Source organism: Pteronotus mesoamericanus, unplaced genomic scaffold (assembly GCF_021234165.1).
Source record: "Pteronotus mesoamericanus isolate MK-2021 breed Mesoamerican mustached bat unplaced genomic scaffold, CSHL_Meso_final contig_2, whole genome shotgun sequence".
Lineage (NCBI taxonomy): Eukaryota > Metazoa > Chordata > Mammalia > Chiroptera > Mormoopidae > Pteronotus > Pteronotus mesoamericanus.
Window position 1 is genome coordinate 10,590,811 of NW_026555084.1, and position 21,876 is coordinate 10,612,686.

At 40.5% G+C, this 21,876-nt stretch overlaps 1 protein-coding gene across 1 annotated transcript in view; it reads left to right on the forward strand.

The window, feature by feature from the left end:
- LOC129066760 (hepatitis A virus cellular receptor 1 homolog) overlaps positions 1-21,628 on the forward strand; it is a 36,633-nt gene extending 15,005 nt beyond the window's left edge. The window contains 6 exon segments of the mRNA XM_054568594.1: positions 1,146-1,235; positions 9,785-9,883; positions 15,492-15,547; positions 18,182-18,290; positions 19,118-19,154; positions 21,517-21,628. Of these exon segments, the coding sequence (XP_054424569.1) occupies positions 1,146-1,235; positions 9,785-9,883; positions 15,492-15,547; positions 18,182-18,290; positions 19,118-19,154; positions 21,517-21,628 (503 nt within the window).
- The last annotated feature ends 248 nt before the right edge of the window (positions 21,629-21,876 follow it).

The window sequence follows — 21,876 nt, forward strand, 5'->3', positions numbered from 1 at the left end:
CCTGAGACAGACCGTATTCAAAAAAGTCTCACAGACGGTTTTATGAATAAAGTTTTATTGGAACAGTCATATCTAATCATTATACTATCTTGCCTATGACTAATTTCATATGTCAGGGTTGAGTAACTGCCACTGACACCATGGTGCCACCAGAGCCTAAACATGTACTATCGGGCCCTTTGCTGACAGTCACAAATACTTGTTGAAAAACAGTTTTTTCCTCTTCAAGGCAAGAATTGGCTTGATTCCCATTTTAAATTGGATCTCTTAAAGAAGAGCTTTCAGGTCAATGGTCTCCTATGCCAAGTTCTCTTTTCTAGTAGTGGAGTTGAGATTCAAGGAAGCTTCTTGCAGGGTAAAAAGATGTCTTGTGAGAAAAAAATGAAAAGTACACACTCTTGATCAGGCCTTCATTGCTCTGATCTTTTGTGCGAGGCACTGTGTTGGACTTAATGCTGGTGCCAGCTCTCTCTCTCTCTCTCTCTCTCTCTCTCTCTCTGTAGCTCTGAGACCTTCCATTAATGCTTTGAAGTCCTAAATCTGCTCTGTCATGGAAAGGGTCAAAGTTATTACCTGTTACCATATCTTAGTTGGGAAGCAACCATTAATGGCCTAATTCACCTTTCAGCCAAATGTATCATGTATAATCATCTGTGTGGGAACAGGTCCCTTGGGATGTTATCCTCAAAGCTGACCGTTCCAAGCTAGAGATAGACTTGATGTTGTTTATTTAGTAAAATTCTGGGCCTGGGTGCTACTGTTTAAATCTTAGTCATTCATCATTTAGAGAACAAAGACGTGTCCAGGTTCCAGACATCTTTCTTACTTCACTGATGTTTATAATGTATCTGATAGAATTGGTTGGTCTTCTCAAGTACTTCCATGTTAATTGTGGGTAACCTTTTCCACCTCTGAACCTCATGGAATATATACCTTTCAGTGCAGCTCTTTCCTTTTTGTGGGCTTGTCCTCATGCCCTCCCCTGTTAGACGTAGTAGCACCAGGACAGGAACTCCGAGTTCAGGAGAGGCTAGTGCCCAATCTGCCCGGGCACCGTCTCTCATTGGTTATGTTGATGTACAGGCCAGGGCAAAGCTCTTCTTTCCTGCTGCCTGATTAATCCTGGCTTTCATGTTGGTTTCTAGATCCACCTAAAGTCACCAGTGTCCCAACATCACGTCGGGTCTCTATCCCTGCTCCTGCAACTGCAGCACCAACACCGAATCTTAACACAGGTAAATGGATGTGTCTCTGAGGCCAGAGGCCTTCTAATGGGAGGATGGAGCCCAGCCAGGGCATGTGTCTATGGCAGAGTTACAATTTAGGGTATGAGTTATTCCTGGGGTTACAAGCATGAACTTCACAGGATATGTGAACCCTCATCTCTTATTGAATATATGCAGCTTTTGTACCTCTATCTATTTTCAGAGTGAGGGGGAGCATTCTTTTTTAAATCAATTTTCGAATTTGTTCATCCTTAACTAACCAACCGCAGATCACTGATCTTTGACATCTAATGAGGATGGTATGGATTTAGTCCAGTTCAGCACAGGTTTCTGAGGAAAATATAGGAATGCCAGAGAAGGGTCAGTTTAATGAGAGTCTGTGCTCACAAGGAGCTCAGAATGTCCATCTTTCAGTCCTCCTTGAATTCGGACCATGCATGCAAAGATCGGATTTCAGTAAAGTTAACATTCACCCAGTCTTCTATGTGCCAGGAACCATTATAATTTCTTTACATTATTGCCTTTATTATTTCACCTAATTCTCATGACAATCCTATGCACTGTAGATGTAATTCAATTCTATTTTATAGTTGTGGGTACTGACAGGTAGATACATTACCATCTTTAACAATTATCAACTTGGCGTTAGTACATACACATTGTGTTAACCTATATAGTTCTACCTATACTCCTGCAATACCATGGATTTTTTAAGCATTATCTCACTTCAAATCAAACATTGCTTTTTCTAAACATTAATGTTTTAATGTTTAAAATGTTATTGCAACATGAAAACGCTCACAACCCAATAACTATTCATTGGTTGCTTTAAGAATTTCATGAAATCCATGTCCTGGCTGGTATGGCTTATTGGAGTGAGCACCAGGCTGCAAACTGAAATGTTTCTGGTTAAATTCCCAGTCAGGGCACATGCCTGGGTTGATGGCTGGGTCCCCAGTTGGGAGTGTGCGAGAGGCAACCAATCAGTGTTTCTCTCGCACATAGATGTTTCTCTCTCTCTTTCTCCCTTTCTACCCCTCTCTCTAAAAATAAATAAATAAAATCTTTTACAAAAATAATTTCATGAAATCAAAAAATCTCAGACATTTATATTCCATCTTGATGTGTACATCCTAATACCCTTATTATTCAATTAAAGAAATAGGTTCTTAAGGATTTCCTGGTTTCTGATGCTCCTTCTAAATGAATATCTGTCCACTATAATCTTTTATTGACAGCAAAACCCAATAATGGTTGCCTTAATAATCTATGTTCTCTCTTTTTTTTTAATTAAGAGAAACTTTATTTTGTAATCTCCCACATTTGGCCTGGGCTTGTTTACCCCTAAAGAGAAGTAATATAAGGTCAGTTCAGATGGGGGAAACCGCTGACTCTGGGGAAACTATACCTGGAAAGTGATTCAGGGAAGCCAAAGACGCTGGTGAGATAGTAGGCTAGAGATAGGTGTGAGGTGCCTGAAATTCAAGAAGAAATTATGGTTTCAAGTTTGCAGAGTTGTGAAATTTGTATCTGCTTACATTTTTAAAAATAACATGGAAGAGCATTAGTAGGAAAATTTTATATTGCCTCCCAGTTCTTTTATTTAAATTTATTTTCTTTTTTTAGAGAGCAGGGAAGGGAGGGAGAAGAAAATGGGTATGAGAGAGATACATCAATTGGTTGCCTCTTGCACATCCCCAGCTGGGAACCTGGCCCACAACCCAGGCATGTGTCCTGATGGGGAATCAAACCAGCAACCTTTCAGTTCATAGGTTAAGGCTCAATTCACTGAGCCACACCAGTCAGGGTGCCTCCCAATTCTTTAATAGATGAGGCCACTGCTCTATCCAGTGGGAAGTGGGTTCATAACTGAGACAAGTGACTCTCAACTTCCAATAACCAAGTCTTTGCTTAAGTTTTCTTGTATTTTTCATGGGCTGACATTACTCTCCAAACTTCTGTTAGAGCTTTTCCTCCCTGGATCTATTTTTATATCGTCCTAGCTTTTTCCTGGGAAAAATATTTCCCACTGATGAAGTCTATTTCATTACACAATCTGACTAGTTTTTCTCCTTTTTATTGTTTCTTATACTCACTTGATCATATTTTTTGCATGTTTGCTTTTTTCTCTAGAGTAGATTTTGAACTGAAGGGAGGGAACACAATTATACTATTCTTAAATGACTTTGACTATACCCTAGATCAGGGTCAACAAATTATATCCCAGAGCTAGATCATATTCAGAACAATCTCACCAGTGGTTTTATGAGTAAAGATTTATTGGAATGGATATGCCCATTCATGATACTGTCTTATCTGTGACTACTTTCATGCTGACAGAATTGAGCAACTGCCACTGAAGCCGTAGAGCCACTAGAGCCTAAACACATACTATTGGGCCCGTTACATAAAGTTTGCTGACCTCAGCTTTAGACTAATGTGACACATATCATAGACACACAAATATTTCTTGAAAAAATTTTTTTCCTCTCAAGGCAAAAATTGGCTTGATTCTGAAGAAATTGGATCTCTCAAGAAGAGCTTTCAGATCAATGGTCTCCTATGCAAAGGTCCCTTTTCTAGTTAGTAGATTTGAGAGTTTTGGAAGCTTCTTGCAGGATAGAAAATGTCTGGTGAGAAAAAAACATACAGATTTGATCAGGCCTTCATTGCTCTGCTTTTGTACCAAGCACTGTGTTTGGACTTTATTCTAGAGCCAGTTCTCTCTCTCCCCGCCCCCTCACCCCCCGCTGCCTCTCTCTGCGTAGCTCTGAGACATTCTATAAGTGCTTTGAAATCCTGAATCTGCTCTGTCATGGGAAGAGTCAGAGTTACTACTTGTTATCATCTCTTAATTGGAAAACTACCATTAATGGCCTAATTCGCCTTTCAGCCAAATGTATAATGTATAAATCGGCTGTGTGATCTAGCATATGCCATTGGTGTGAGTTTATCCTTATTTAGGGTGCAAGATTCTTGGGAGGGTACCCTCAGGACTGACTGAAATGAATGTTATGTATTTGGTAAACATTCTTTGTCTGGGGCTGCTGTTTAAATCTTAGTCATTTGCCATAGCGGGGACAGACACAAGTCCTGGCTGTAGACATTTTTCCCACCTCACCAATGTGTTTAAAGTTACATAAATCTGATATGCATGGCCGGCATTTTCGAAGTTTGTCAGTGCATAACCCAAATAATCTTTTTCACCTCTGACCTTCCCAGAATATATAAATTTTAATGCAACTATTTTCTTTTCGTGGGCTTGTCCTCACGCCCTCCCCTGTCAGATCGTAGTAGCACCAGGACGGGAACTCTGAGTTCAGGGGAGATTAGTGCCCAATCTGCCTGGGGACAGTCTCTCATTGGTTTTGTTGATGTACAGGGCTCAGCACAAAGCTCTTGTCTCCTGCTGCCTGATTAATCCTGGCTTTCGTGTTCTTTTCTAGCTCCACATAATATCAGCAGTGTCCCAACATTCACCTCTGCCTCTGTGACTCCTGCACCAACAGCGAACCTTACGACAGGTAACCGGATGTGTCTCTGAGGCCAGAGGCCTTCTAATGAGACAGTGTAGACCACCCAGAGCATGTGTTAAGGCAGAGTTACAATCTGTGCTGAAGGTTCTTTCCCTGGGTTCCATCTGGTCTCATGTGTTCTGTGAAACCTTGTCCCATATGACATGCATCTGCTGTACCTATGTGTATCTCCAGAGTGAGAGGGCCCATTGTTTTTTAAATCAGAGTCTCAGAGGGATTCCCCATTGGCCAAATATGCCCAGACTATTGATATTAGACATCTAATGAGGATGATGGAGATTTGGCCCAGCTGAGCACAGGTTTATGAGGAAAATCCAGGTAATGCCAGAGAAGGAGGGTCAGGTTAATGAGATTCTGTCTTCACAAGCAAATCTGAGTGGAGTTCCTTTAGTTCTCTCTGTACCTGGACCTTCCACTCAAGGATAACAAACCCACCACTGGTTTTATATGAAAGTTTTACTGGAACAGCCTTATCCAATCATTATCCTCTCCGGTCTATGGCTGCTTTCCCACCGACAGAGTGAACAAGAGCCACTGAGACCATGAGTCCCCAAACCATAACACTTATTGTCTGGCCCCTTATATAAGGTTTGCTGTTGTTTGCCTTAGACAAATGTCTTGCATGTAATGGATACTCACAAATATTTGTTGAAAAAGGTTTTTTCCCTCTCAAGGCAAACATTGGCTTGATTCCAAATTATACTGATCTCTCAAAAGAAGAGCTTTCAAATCAATGGGCTCCTATGCAAGTGTTCTTTTTTATACTTACTTAGCTTAGAGGTAAGAAAGCTTCTTGTAAGAAAATAAAATGGTGTCTGGGGGGGAAAAGTATATGTTCTTTTTTAAAAAATATTTTCTGATTTTTGAATACAGGTAACATACATTATTATATTAGTTTCAGGTGTGCACTCCAGTGATTAGACATTACACACCTTACTAAGGATAATCCAATACATTTTGAACCCATCTCATATAACACCTAGTTATTAGAATATTATTGGCTATATTTCCTATGCAAAAAAAGTATGTATTCTTGAATCCAGGTTTCATTGAGTTGCTTTTGTGCAAGGCATTGTGTTTGGGCTTAATTTTAAGTTTCGGCTCTCTTTCTGAGACTCTCCATAGAAGAAGTGTAATCCTATGCCTACTGTAAGTCTTTAAAGACTCAAAGTTATCACCTTCTAACCAAATGTATGTTGCATAAATCCTCCCTGTGAGCTAGCATGTGTTAGTGAGTTGTGAGCTAATCCTCATTCAGGATGCAGTTTTTTGGAGGATATACCCACAACTGACTGAGCTAAATGCTATTTATTTGGTAAACATTCTGGGTCCATGGCTACTGTTTAAGCCTTAGTCATTCACCACCGAGAGGACAGAAACAAGTTCTGGTTCTAGACACTTCCCCTACTCATCAATCTCTATGAAGGTTCATAAATCTGATATGCGTGGCTGGTCTTTTCAAACTGTTTCAGTGCTAACCCAGGGAACCTATTTTTATTCTGGACATCCTGAAATACATACTTTTCAGTGTAGTTGTTTCCTTTTTTGTGAGCATGTTCTCAAGTTCCCTCCTGTCTGATTCTAGTAGACCAAGGATTAAGAACTCTAAATTCAGAGAGATTAGTGCCTCAGGAAGATTAATGCCCAGTTCCACTTGGGGTCAGTCTCATAGCAGGAGTTGATGCACAGGCCCAGCACAGGCTCTTAGTTTCCTGCTGCCTGATTAATCTTTGCTTTCACACTGGTTCCTAGCTCCACCTAAGGCCCGCAGTGCTCCAACATCACCCAGGGTCCTCATCTCTGCTCCTACAACGCCAGCGCCCACGCGGGACATTCTGAGAGGTAAAGTGATGTATTTTTGATCTCAGAGGCTTTCTAATTAAAGGCGGTAGACCACCCAAGGTATTATGTTAAGGTAAAAGTACAATCTAGGATTAATACTCTCCCTTTGGGTTCCATATGTGAGTTTCACAGATTCTGACAGTCTCCATTCCAGATAACACGTACCTTTTGTACCTGTCAATATTTTCAGAGTAAAGAGACCCATAGTTTTTTAAAGATCAGGTTCTCAAGGGCATTCATTATTAGCCAAAAAGAAAAAAATCCTCAGACCACTTATCTTTGATATCTATTGAGGAGCGTGTGGATTTGGTTCAGTTGAGCACAGGTTTACCGGGAAAATTAAGGAACCAGGAGAAGACAAGGAAGGGGCAGGATAATGACTGTCCTCACAGGGAGCTCTTAGTGGAGACCCTTCCGTCCACTCTGACCTTGGAATCTCATATGGAGAAGATTTCACTGAAGTCATCATTGACTCTCTCTCCTATGCGACAAGATTCATGTTACGTTCTCTCTCTCTTTTTTTTTTATTTTACAAGTTTTTATTTATTTAATTAAAAAAACACACTTAACTATATTATTATATTAGCTTCACGTGTACAACCCTGTGATTAGACATTTATGTAACTTAAGAAGCAATCACCCTGATAAATCGAGGACACATCTGACACCGTATAAAGTTGTTACAATATTACTGACTGTATTCCCTATGCTGTACTTTACATCCCCGTGACTATTCTTGTAACTACAATTTGTAATTATAAATCCTTTCACCTTTTTCATCTAGCCCATCTGCTAAGTTATTTCTTTATATATTTTTTTTACAAGTGTTATTATTTAATTCTTATGACAACCCCATTCGTTGTAGGTGTGATTCAATCCTATTTTATAGCTGTGGGAACCTAGGCACACAGTCTAAGTTCTTTGTTGAAAGGCATGTGGATAGAAAGTGGTTGAGTCAGGATTCGATCTCCATTAGTTTGAATTTGGGGCTGTGGTTACAATTACCAGATCGTGCCTTCCACCGTGAGCCCTGACTGAGGTGACATGAGGAGGGATTTGCCCTGACTGACCTCCTCATTGAACAAGTCTTTATATAATTTACGCTGTTTTTCCATGTCAGTCAGTGACTTACACAGTTTTGCATCAAGTATTCTATACTATTATGTAGCATAGAAATAGAAAAAAATTGCTATTTGTATAATGACACAAGATTTAAGGATTTCCGGGATTTAGAATGTATAGCTCCTTTTTCAATTCAGGCTACATGCTTCACACTTCAGATTTCTGTTAGTTGAGAGTTCAGAGGTAAAACGAACGAAGATAATTCAACTGATAGGTAGGGAAATAGCCTGGTCTCCTGAGAAGCAGGTTAGGTTCAGAATTGCTATTTGTAGGACTAAAAAGATAACTTTTAGTGAAGAGCCCCAAAGCTGTCACAACTCTTTGGCTCCTTGAGGTGGTCTGGATTCTGAGGAGTAACAGCGATGTCACAGCCTCTCAGCCGGAATTCCTGATGGGACATGTTGATTCTCCCTGACTCCCTTTGAACCACGTGTGTGTTCACGAGGAAGGACCTGAAGCACTGGGCTACGAGCGGAGTTTGGATGAGGGCTTCAGGTTAAAACTGGGATTCAGAGCCATAGGAATTTCTTGGGGTGGGGGGAGCTTTGTTTCAGACAGCTGAATATACTAGAGAATTTGTTCACTTTCTCAATATTGGTTTAGCTTCCTTACACTTAGTTTGGTGTACTGTGTGCCTGCAAAAATGTGAGGATTAGCAGACTTGGTTTAGCGAACACACATGAGTTTTTGACTTCATTCAATGCAGATTCAGAAGGAAAATGTCTGTGTGACATCCTAGGGAATATTAATTGTATTATTAATTGAATTGAGCCTCATCTTTATCCTGATAGTTTCCTAAGGAGTTTGAGTTTAGAATTGAGCTTCCAGAACAGGAAGGAGGTGAACAATGGACGTAATTCACTGCAGAGATATTTACCTTTACACCCACCCCCTGCCTGTCCTCAGTGTCTCTACACCTGCTGGCTTCCTAAAATAGCCGTGGGATGGTTGGGGCTTGAGGTTACAGGAGCAGGTGAGAAAAGAAAGATGCCCACAAAGAACCAAAACCAGGAAAGAAGTTAAGGTCAAGAGCCTTGTGTGCAGATCTAAGTTGGATAGACTCTGATCATCTGACTTTCTTGTATTGTCCTGGTCATTGTTCCCAAAGAGGGCCACATCCTCTTATCAGGTTCGGTAAGGAGGAAACCATGAAATCGGTTCAGAACATAAGGAAGGGCGACGTTGAAATGTGAAGGCGATGGTGGCAAAGGGGAAACAGAAAGCGCGGTGAGAGGCAGCGAGGGCAGCCCAGGTGTGAGAATCCTTGCCCAGCCAGCCACACTCGTTTGCTCTGAAAGTCTGTGCGGTGCTCTCGGGGGCGGGAATATAAAGACCCGATAAAGAGGCAAGCGATGCATAGCTGTGCGTTGGACAATTCTGGGGCAGCATTTTGGGGGAAATGGAAGATGAGTCAGAGAACGCAGGAAATCAGTCATACAAAAGCGGTGACCGGAATGCCACTGCAGAAGGAGCTGGGGTCAAGGTTACCAGGCATCGTGCTTTGAGGGCAGTGAGTGATTACCAAGTGGAGGCTCTGGGCAGCATAGTCAGCTTGAAGAGACTTCCAGGAATTAGTACTGAGGGCACGTATCCCGTGCTGGCCCATAGGTGCATCTCCCTGGAAGGGTGTGTGATCGGATAACTGGGAACTTGAATAAGGCCAGAAAATCCACATTGGGGTTCTGGTGAAGACGGGAAGACAGATCAGTGCAAACGGCCAGGCCCCGTTCCATGAAAATGGGGCGTCATTTGTATGAATAAAGGCTCTATTTGGTTTCCTGCAGAAGACGCACTGTTGCAGGCATTACACACTCAGGGGGATCCTAAGAGTATGAAAAGTGAAAAGTTCCCATCTATAGGTAACGATCGAGATCATTATCCATATCAGATTTCTTCCTAATAATAAAATACCTAGATAGCAGTACAGTGCCTCAATGTTGTGTTTGAATGAATTTCTAAGAGAGAGTTGAAGGTCGTTCCTGACTTTAGTTTTGCTGGATGTGGGTGGGAACGCTTGTCCACAAACAGAGCACAGCGCTCTCATCCTTTCTGTTTCAGAAACTGCTTCATCTTCTCCAGTGCAGACAGCAGAAACCCAGCCTAACACACCACAGGGAACGAACACGACCAGCTCATCATCACACTGTGGCCCAACAGGTAACCTCATTTTCTGTCCTGAAGCCCTAGAGCATTCACATTCTCATAATCATTGACGTGCTGTTAAGAGCACATGATCTGGCACGAACGCCGCCACTGGTCCTTCCATCTGCTGTGGGACTTGAACAAATGTTTCTCTCTCTGAATCTGTTTTCACCATTTGTACAATGAATGGAACATCTCTGACCACGTAGAATCCTCGTGAAGGTTAAATGAGGGGAAGAACGTGGGGCATAGTGACAATAGCCACTATGACTATCGCTTAGATGTCCGGGTACTTAAACCTGACTAGCATAGGTAGCTTGTATGATTTGGGAACATCCACATGCATATCTCTATCTTTCTAGATCGCATGAACCAGTCTTTACTCCATATGTACTTATTACTGGGTTTACTACCTTGGGCCAGAGCTATAATATTGTTAAATCGGGACCAAACTGGTCACCTGTGTGGATGTTTCGCCTAAGCTCTGAGCCTCAGCGCATCTAGGAGGCTGTTCTGCTGCCTGGAGAGGCCTGCAGGGGACACTGAGAGATGGTTTGCGGCCACCGACACTGGCGCCAAAGGGAGAGGCACGCCCCACGGAGAGCCTGCTATTGCCTTCTATTTCTAGGCCGGTCCCATGTAATTCCTCCCTTCTGAAATGGAAGAATGGCCTGTCTTTCCCACGGTGGAGAAAGGTGGTCCTGCAGCCTGTCCTCTTTCCCAGCTAACCCTGTGACCCAGGGCGCTGAGTGTGCCGAGCGCCCCATGCGGAACCCCCCTGGGTTTGTGCTGTACCCAAACAAGGGCAAACCTTGCAGACTCCTCCCGTGCAGGCCTCGCTGTGCCCAGGAGCTGCCAATCTGTGGGGCCCCGCTACGGCCTCCCTCTTGCCAATCATTCCTGGAAGATGGTTCATTGCAGTGAGAGTCACAGAGAGACCCATTCTGTTGGGATGAGAGCATGTGACATTTGGTTTTGAATGTGGAATCCTTACATGCAAACTGTTTCCAGACACAGAAGCAAAGTGAAAAGAGATAAGAACACAGGGTAACAGCAGGAGGAGCAGCCGCACCCGCACTTTTAGGGCTGTGAGCAGGAAGAAGGTAGGAGTGGAACTCATTTTGTAAATACCATGTCACCGTAACCCGGTGAAGGCAGAGCTTTCCAGGGTGGAACAGACGTTGGAGCAGCTGTGTCCCCATCCTGGCGGGTGTCTGGGGCTCTGAGCCAAACCCTGCCTGTGCCCGAGTGAGCCTCCCACGGGCGGTAGCTTCACAGAAGCAAAGACTGTTAGGTCTGGAGGGATTTCGGTTGTAGTATGGCCCGCCGCCCACCTTGGGCAGTTGTACGGGCCAGGAAACTTTCCTACTTTACCTCATTTAATTTTTCAGCGCAGGCCTTCTTAGTGCCGCTGCCAGCCGGGGCAGGCCCCGTGGCTGAGTTTGGGAGTCGGCGCCCAGCTCCGCGCAGGCACGGGCTGCGTGGCCGAGGGCGAGTGGGTGCGTTCCTCCCAGGTGCTTGTGCTGACTGAGGGGCGGGAGGTTTGGGCAGTCGTGGCACAGTGTCCCCGCCCTCTGCTCCTTTCGTAGAATGACATAATATTTAGTAGCAGCTGGTATTTATCTGATACGATGTTAAGTACTTTACATGCATCATCTAATTTAACAACTTTATGAGATGGGTGATATAAATAAGTTATAGTTGTAGTCCAAGGTTACTTTAGCTAGGAAAAATAATATATATATATAATGTATATGTATATATGTATGTATGTGTATATATGGATGTTAATATACACACACACAAATATATGGATGCAATGGACCTTGGTCAAGGTCACGCTTGTAAGGCATATTTTCTTATTTAAACTCAATCTCCTCTGACTCAAGTCCAGGTATTTTTACTGCATCTTCCAGTCCTATAACCAAACAACTTCCTTAAAGTCAATCACAAGTCATGAACACAGCCTAACTGTAGATATTGCCTAATCCTCGTTATTGCCCTAGTCTGAAGTAGTCTCAGAATGAGTAAAATATAAGCACAGAAATTATGTAAAGATATTGGAGGATAAGACTATTCCAATTTCACAACTGTGGTTTCTTTTTTTGTTTGCAATTATTTATATATTTTTGATCTAATCTGTCGTGTATTTTTTCCGTGACCATTTAGTCTCCTTAGGCTTCCCTTCCCCCAGCAATCACCACACTGTCGTGCATGTCCGTGAGTCCTTCTTCCTTTCGCTCAGCTGCTCCACTTCCTACCACCCCACCCCACTCCAAGGAGTCTTCCTGCTCTCCATCTCTGAGTCTGTCGCCATCTGGCCGGCTCACTGAGCATAATGTTCTCCGGGCCCATCCCTCCTGCCACAAAGAGTAAAATTTTCTTCTGTTTTTGCAGCCAAATAGTATTCCATTGTATAAATGTCCCATGGTTGTTTTATCTACTCATCTACTTAATGGACACATGGGTTGCTTCCATATCTTACTGATTGTAAATAATGCTGCAATGAACATAGGGGTGCCTATGTTCTCTCAAATTAGTGTTTTGGATTTGATGTATTCCCAGAAGTGGGAGAGTTGGGTCAAAGGCAGTTTCATTTTTTATTTTTTAAGGTGTTTCCATACTGCTTTCCACAGTGGCTGCACCAGTCTGCGTTCAGACAACAGTGTAAAAGTGTTCTCCTTTCTCCACATCCTCACCAGTGCTTATTTGTATTTATTGATGATAGACATTCTGACAGCTGTGAGGTGATAACCTTATTGTGGTTTTAATTTGCATTTCTCTGATGATTAGTGATGCTGAGCATCTTTTCATATATCTGTTGGCCATCTGTATGCCATTTTTGGATAAATGTCTATTCAGGTTCTTTGCTCATATTTTAATTGGGTTGTTTGTTTTTTTGCTGTTGAGTTTTGAAAGTTCTTTACAAATTTTGGATATAAAGGAGTTAATATCCAAACCAATATGAATATGTTCTCCCATTCAGTGGGTTGTCTTTTTATTTTGCTGATGATTTCCTTTGTCATGCAAAGTTTTAGTTTGAAGTAGTCCCTTTTGTTTATTTTTTCTTTTTTTTCTCTTGCCTGGGGAGATAGATCCAATAAAATATTGCTACAATCAATGTCTGAGATTTTGCTGCCTATGATCTCTTCTATGATTTTTATGGTTTCAGGTCTAACATTTAAGTCTGACTCATTTTGAATTTATTCTTGTATGTGGTATAAGAAGGTAGCCTAGTTTCATTTTTCTGCATATACCTGTCCAATTTTCCCAGCATCATTTATTGAATAAACTATCTTTAGCCCATTGTATGTGTTCATTCCTCTGTCAAATATTAATCGACTATAAGTTGGCAGTTTATTTCTGGGCTATCTATTCTGTTCCATTGATCTGTGTTTGTTTTTACGCCAATACCATGCTGTTTTAATTACTATGGACTTATGGTATAGTTTGATATTAGGTAGTATGATTCCTCCAACTTTGTCCTTCCTTCTCAGGGTCACTATTGCTATTTGGGGCCTTGTGGTTCAATATGCATTTTTGAAATATTTGTTCTAGTTCTGTGAAATACATCATTGGAATCCCTATCATATCAAGATAGGGATTGCATTGAATCTATAGGTTGCCTTGAGTAGTGTAGACATTTTAATGATATTAATTCTTCTTATCCATGAACACGATATGTATTTTACCCCTGGGTTTCTATAGCCTTGTCAGTAGTTAGGGAATTTAGGGAATTTCAAAAGCCTGAAGTATGTGTGGTGGTTATGATTGGATACTTTTGTCATTACTAGAGTTAGAAACTTCTTTAACCATTCCAGGTCTGCTTCCTCATCTACAAAATTAGATCAAGGAAATTGTTGTAAAGATGTGAAGTGCTTGGTACATCATAGATACTCAGTTAAAAGAGAATTCTATATTTGACCTATAATTTCCTAGGAAGGCCAGCAATATTACAAACCAGGTATTTGAAAGCACTAATATAATTTGAACATTCAAAACTTTAAAAGAATGGAAAAAGATATTTCATGAAAATAGAAGCAAAGAAAAAAAGCTGTGGTAGCAATACTTATACCAGACAAAATAAACTTTAAAACAAAGTCTATAACAAGAGATAAGAAGGACATAGCAATTCCACCTCCCAGGTCTTTATCCAAAGGAACCCAAAACTTTAATTCTCAAAGATATATGTACCTACATGGTCATTGCAGCATTATTTACAATAGCCAAGATATGGAAGCAACCTAAATGTCCATCAGTATATGAATAGATAAAGAAGAAGTGGTATACATATATAGTGGAATACAACTTAGTCATAAAAAAGAATGAATCTTGCCAGCTACAACAATATGCGTAGACATAGAGGGTATTGTGCTAAATAAAATAAGTCAGACACAGAAAGACAAATATCATACGATTTCAGTTATATGTGGAATCTAAAAAAGGAAATAAACAAATCAGCAAAAGAGAAATGAAATCATAGATACAGAGAACATTTTGATGGTTGTCAGGTGGGTGGGGAGTTGGGGGGATGGGAGCTAAAGGGGATGGGATTAAAAAGTACAAAGTGGTAGTTATAGTCATGGGAATGTAAAATACAGCATAGGGAATATAGTCAATAATACTGTAATAATTATATATGGTGGCAGGTGGGTACTATATTTTTTAAGGTGTTCACTTTGTAAGTTATGGATGTCTGTTCACTATGTTGTATACATGAAAGTAATGTATTATATGTCAGCTGGATTAAAAAATAAAAATTATTTAAAAAGTAAACTAAAAAAGAAACTAATAAAACTCAGTCACTTATAAGTCAGTTTATGTGGGGATTGATAGAGATTGGAGGAAAGAAGAGAGTGAAACTTTTTATATCATTTTCAGTTTGGACCATATAAAAGTACTCGTTATTTAAAATGTAGAATTAACTTAAAATTAAGATATTTTAATCATTTAAAAATTATGCATGCAAACATAAATATAATTGTTTTACAAAAATATGGAATAATGCCTTTTAATATTAGGATTTTAGGTAGTATAAGATATGTTGGTCTTGTGGGTGATATAACAGGTGTTTTCTACAGTACTTCTGGATCACTCCCTAAGCACATTGGCATATAATGCAGGAGTTAGGTGCCACTTGTTTTAGATATCTTAGTACTTTTTCCTTACCATTTGAATGTAAAAATCCATGCAATGTCCACCGTGAATAGAGTAGTTTGATCTTTAGATGTGCATAGGGCCCCTGGGCTCTCATTGACAGGTTCTTAGCTGGCATAAAAATATTGATTACCTATGTATAAGTGGCATTCTTAACCTGGTTCCAAGAGGGCCTCTGTTATCCTAAAATTGTATGTAAAACTTTGCATGCAATGCATTTTTTTTCCATAAAAGGTAGAAACGGGTTTTCATAGGGTCCATGACAAAATTGTTAAGAAACACAACCTTCCAGGATAAATTCGTAAATGCTAGTAATTTGGTATAATTCTTGCAATACCTTCTGCATTTCGGCATACTATTATTCATCTTTTTATTCATTACCAGGGAGCAATGTGAATATATTTGGTGTTTGTAATGAAAATTCAATATTTTTCTCACTCTGAATAATTTTCTTTTTGTTGAGCAGATGGGAACAGCACTGTGATGCAACCATCAGAGGGTGGCTGGCAAGACAGTGGAAATGTAAGCAAATCCCCCCTATTTTATTTACCTTTCCTCGTATGTCTCCCTGGAGGCAAGTTATATTCAGGGATTACTTCTGTAAGGCTCGCCCCCAGGCTGACTCTTTCTAGGGAAGAGACAAAGAAGAAAATAATTCGTTTCTTAAATAAGGATGCTTTAATTAATTTGTAAAGTTCACGTAGATACAGGTAGAGCAGCTTGTGAGAGGTGACTGAGAAGTGACATTTTACTCAAACCGACACACACACAACCCCCACAGATGACAGGCTCCCTCCTGGCCAAAACTTGGGCAAAAAATAATGAACTAATTTCAGGAGAGTGAGTTAACATGACACGCCCAGGAAGACTTCAGTTACCATCTGGGGGACAACAGGCTTCAAGTCTCTGCGGTGGCTCAGAGGCCACCCCCAACCCACGTATTAGGTACATGGAAGTGTGCTGCTTCGACCTGGGCTCCCTGGTGTGCTTTCCAACCCTATTGTTTTTCTGTGTAGAAATTTTAAGGCCACTGCAGAGTGTTTATGTACCTGAACCTCCCCACAGGATGACTAATTAAGGCATTAACTGTCACAAGTGGTGATAAATGACAACCCACAGTACTAAGAGCAATTCAAGCTGTGTCAAAGTGGGGAGGTTTAGTGTAGGATCAGATTATATTGTTAACCTTAGTTACAAAGAGAACATTACAGAGGAGTGATATGAACAGTTTTAACAATTTACATGGCATGACTGGCATGGTGGATGTGGGCTGAATTTGTATATACCTCCTAAATACCAGAACTGCCACCATGGATATTATTATTATATTGCTATATGGCTGGATTTATGCTGAATTAAAAGAGCACAAACACTCACATTCTGAATGATGAGATTGTTCTTGACCTCAGTTACCTGTAGAACAGGTATGTTTAACAACAAGGAGAAGCATCTTAGAAGCAAGTTCATGATAGACAATAGTAAAATTGTGGGCATTTTGTGCCTTGGTTCTGAGGATGTCAAGATGTCTTTCTGGTATCTTGAAAACACACAGCATATATTTTGACACAGTAGGTCAACATGCTGGACACTATGTGAAGGAGAGTATTGAGCAAATACATGAAGGTGTATGAGAAAAGATGTTCATTGATGCTCTCTGTAATCATGATAGCATTGTAAGCATCCTCAGTGCTCCATAGGAAGGGATCGATTACTTAATTAAGCACACTCCCATATTGCCATTCAGCATGTCATCGCTGCAGTGCATTTGCTGACTTGGGAAGACAGTCACCATTGATTGTTAAGTGGAAAAACTAACTTTTAAAATAATATATATATTCATTATATATTGAATGTAGTAATTATTTATGTTAAGAAAAAACAATAGAAAGAATAATTCTAAAATAGTATGTAATAAAAAACGGTAATAGTGGTTGTTTTGGGATGTTAGGATTATGGTTGATTTTAGTTTTCCTCCCGTTGTGCTTGGCTGCACATTTTAAAAGGAACATGCACTTTTCATGTAATATAATCTTTAAAAAATGGAATGTAAAGTCTCCTTTGGCAGCCCCCTGCACCATCTACCACTTTAGCCTCCATAGGTCAGGTAGTTCCAACGCAGCTTTCTCTCCCGGATAGTGTCTATTTCCCCTTCAAACACAGACAGCTCAAGTGCTAAATTACCCTACTCACATTCCTGTTAGTTTTTTTCAGGAAGTATCTAAACCTACCTTTTCCAGGAACTCTATTTAATCTTCAGTTGACAGACACAGAAACAGAGGCTCAGAGAAGCGGGATAACTCGTTGAGGGCCCCACAGGGACTAAAAGAGCCAGAATTCTGACTCCAGAGATTAAACTTTCAGCTGCAAAAGGTTCCATCCGTCTCTCTGATTTTCCACTTCCTTTCTGTTACCTATGCCCTGTGGGGCCTTCTTAGGACTGGAGCTAAGCTATGTCAGGGGGTCTGGCACGATGCCTGGCATAGTTCGGGCTTATTCGAGGAGGGTGATCTTTATGAAATGCACCAGGAGACGTAAACAAAATTCTGCACTTGTAGCCCATTGCACGGCATTTTAAGTTAACTTTCTCAGGGCCATGTCTGTGAGCAGTTGCTTTCAGGTCCATTATATAGACATAGATAGATAGAACCTTGAATTATAGTGAAAAAAAAATAAAGACTGTATCAATGACCAAGTTCATTAATTATATTGTGATGATATCATATACCATCACCTAGTCTTATTAGCATCATGGCCTCACAAAGTCCACTTATATAGGAAAAAATTGTTTTTTTGTTTAATATCATAATAGGATATGTTCATGGAAATAGCTTAATGATTTTTTTAAATATGGGTAATTTACATATATAAAGAACACCCTTTAAAGCATACAGTTTGATCTGCCACACATGTATACACCCACATAAGTCCCACTCCAAGAATGATGTAAAATATTTCCACATCTCCAAACGCTCTCAATTTCAAATTCTTTTATAATTTCTCCATGGTTACGACGTCAGATCATTTCGTCTTATCCCTCATGATCTAGGAGTAGATAAGGGCCACTAAAGATAAATGTGTCTGAGTACATTATTTTAGGAAATGTTGTCTGCCCATAATTCTGACAAGATGTTTTTGAATCTGCTGATCTTTCCTCAGCGCGTGAACTTGGAAGAAAACCCATGGATGAGCCGTAAGGCTCTCTCCATCGGGCTCTCCACAGCCGCCCTGATGCTGCTCAGTGTTTTGGCTGCCGTAGTTACCAGAAGTAAGTCATTTCAGGGTCGGGCGGAAGGGAACAGAGCGAGGGTCCCAGAGCCGAACGGCCTGACTTTAAGTAGCTCCACACACCAAGTAATTCTGATTTCACATAATTACCATGTCTCATAACCTTTTTCTCTTTTTCTTAAAAATATTGACCTGTAAAAAGAAGACTGAAATTTAAATTCTCTATAGGAGAAATTAAATACTAAGAAACAAGCGTTTGTTGGATAGAGTTGGGATTTGGAAAGCAACAAAACCTATTATGTAAGATTTGTTGACTCTTCTTCTCTTCCCCTCAAGACCTAGTGTTTGTGCTTGTGAAGGACAATGTTGTTCATAGTTTTACAACATTCACTCAGCTGAAGAGGCAAAGGAGACACTGGAAGGGAAGCAGATCTCAGTAGCCATCCACCAGCTCATGCGTGTGTGTGTGTGTGTGTGCGTGTGTAACCAGCCTCCATGAAGAATCACACATTCTATTTTTTAAAAATTAAATATAATTATTATAATTGCCTTAAAGTAAGTTGGGGCATGTGTATGAATACACTAAATCAAAAATCCACACAAGGTAGTTTGCACAAAGGGACTTGTCTGGGTCCTACATATTTGAAAAGAGTTAGCTACAGTTACCAGAGAAGAGCCTAGGCTGGGTTTTATTTGTTTTCCTTCTTTTTTAAACATTCTTCTAAATTTAATTTTTCAGACCCTGTCTTTATAGAGATTTTGTTCATATTAAAATAATAGCAGAAATAATATACATGTTTGGGAAAAGATCTCATGAACTCTTTGACTGACACATTTAATTTTCTCTTTATCTGTTCCCCAATTTAGGATATTTTTGCGTGAATAAAATGGTGTTCCAAGTAAGGTAAGCTCGAAAGCTGTGTGGATGCCTGTTGATGTCCCTACCCTAATAAAAATAAAGAAGCATTTCTGTCTGTCCCTCTCCTCTTTCTCCTGAACTCTCCATTTCACACCCCGGATCCTGAAAAATCTCGTGTAACGGGAGCCTCCATTGCTGCCCGCAGGGTCCAGGGACAGCTTTAGCTTGCTGCATTTCCCTGGCACTGTGCCCGGAACTCCTGCAGACACAGCCCCCCAAGCCTCACCTCAGAGTAACGGGACTAAGTCACAAAGAGTGTTTGATGAAATTACATTCAAATGAGTTGTTTGGTTTGGTCTTGATTTCTTTCAGTGCCTTGTTTACTGAAAGCCTATTATATGCCAAAGAGATAAACAAAACAGGCAAAACACGTAAGCAAATAAACAGGGTCCTTTTAGTGCTTCCAGGCAAATGCCATGGGGGATGTAGACCAGGGTAGGGGGCTGTGTGAGCAAGCCCTGGCGGACCAGGAGGCCGCGCACAAAGACCTGGAGGAAGACCACGCCAGGCTGAAGCAGGGCAAAGGCACGGGGTGGGGGCAGGGCCTCAGTGCTCCGCAGTCCCCCGGCCCTTGTAGGCATTTGATTTACAATTTTTGTAAATCCGCTGTACTGCCCAATTAAAGCTTAAATCCCCTTTACTTTCATCCATGCCTTGGGTTCATCTGAGCGAACACCTGTATTGGTATGAAGCCACTACTTACTACCAGTTCCAGGTAGCCTGCTTCATTCAGTCCAATTTGGGCTTTAAGCAAGGTGTTTATATACATATATATAAATAAATTTATTTATTTATTTATTTTTAGAGAGGAGGAAGGGAGGGAGAAAGAGAGGGAGAGAAACATCAATTTGTGGTTGTCTCTCATGCACCCCCCTACTGGGGACCTGGCCTGCAACCCAGGCATGTGCCCTTACTGGGAGTCGAACCTATGACCTTTCAGTTCACAAGATGGCACTCAATCCACTAAGCCACACCAGCCAGGGCTCAGCAAGGTCTTTCTTTGGCTCAGAAGCCATCCTTGTTAGGCTGCCATTCATTATTCGCTGGCTGTCAGGCATTCCTATGTCTTCACTACATGAGCCAGTCCCCAGAGTTTGCCTTGAACATTACCCACCACATCGTAACTGCTCTGTAAATGCTGGCTTTAACTATTGCTATCATTCCTTCATATCAATAAACCTGTGGGATAGGCACTACTATCCTCACTTCATACATTAGAGAACAGGTTTAGAAATTTTAAGTGACATCCCAGTTCACATCACACAACAGATAAAAGACTCAGTATTAGGTCTTTTAGAGTTCAAAACCCATACTAATAGAAGTTTTGAGTACCTGCTTCCATCAATAGAAGGGGAAAGAATACTTGTTACTGGCAGAAAAGCAAGGAATGTAGTATCCCTTTAGTCGATTTCTGTCCTATCACTATCGATATTTTCTTTATATTCACTCTTATCACTTAATTATAAATGAAAAATTTATTGTAGAAAATATTGTAAAATTTTTAAAAGCTGAAAAAAAGAAAGAAGAAGAGCCTTTTATTATGCCAGTTTGTTGGCAGCTATTTCACACCTGACTCATTTCGTGCTATTGACGCCTGATCGGTTTCACACTTGTAAGGCTGGTTTATTTAAAGGTTTGAGTTGCGTGAAGACTCAGTACATTTCATGTCATTTCCAGGTGGGTTCTGGTAATTTAACAAATCACTGTATTCAAATTATGAAATAGCAGCTATACCAAAACTTTACTCATACCTTTTCGTCCACTTGATATGTGAATGTATGTATTATAAAAGTTATCTAGCTCATGGCTTTCAAATTCTGACCATAAAGACACAGCTAAGATTTTTGACACCATCTTCTAGTACACACTTATGTGAAACAACATTGTTTTACTACATTCAATATGCTCTGATATTTTGTATTATTCTGTTTATGTTAAATACAAGATGTATATCACTACCTAGATTTAAAAACTCTCCCTAAAATGGCACAGTCGAGAGTGGGGAAAGCACCAGCCAAACCATTTGGTAGCCACCTTTGAGAATGTACATCTTGATTTATTAGTACTTCAATTTGATTTTTGATAACTGTCTTAGGTTTTCAATTTTTGTATTCTATTACATGCATCTCTTGAAGGAGGATAGTCTGAATATGTCTTAGGTTTTTGTTTTTTGTTTTTTAAATCCTGGTTATTAAACAAACTTTCCCACAAGTTAATATTCACAACTCTGGAAACCTCTACTCATGTAATAGGTTGTGTGAATAGGGCCTTGGCATTGCAAATAAATGTGCTGCTCACTATTTAGACATGGTCTGCTTTTCACTTACTCATGTTATTCTGTTTGTAGCAAGCCTTCGTCTATAGAGCTTCTGACTGGACCTTCTCAAAATGAAACTGCAGTGCACTACCAAGGAGACGAGAATGTCCACTTCGAGAACAATCTTTACAACGAGCATTAAGACTCAGCGGCCGTCCAAGGCTTTATACCCTTGTCTGCAGAAGACAATAACCAGATCTCACCATATCAGAATCCTTTTAAGCTCCAGGACAATTTTTCTGTCAATTTTTCATGGCATTCTAACCTGTCTGTGAGTTGGTTAGAGTGTCTCTAGTTCATCTGTGTGTAGTCAACCTTAGTGGTTATAGGTCCTAATTTTTTATGTGAAAACTGGCTAGGTCTTTCTGACTATAGCAGAGCTCTCTCCCA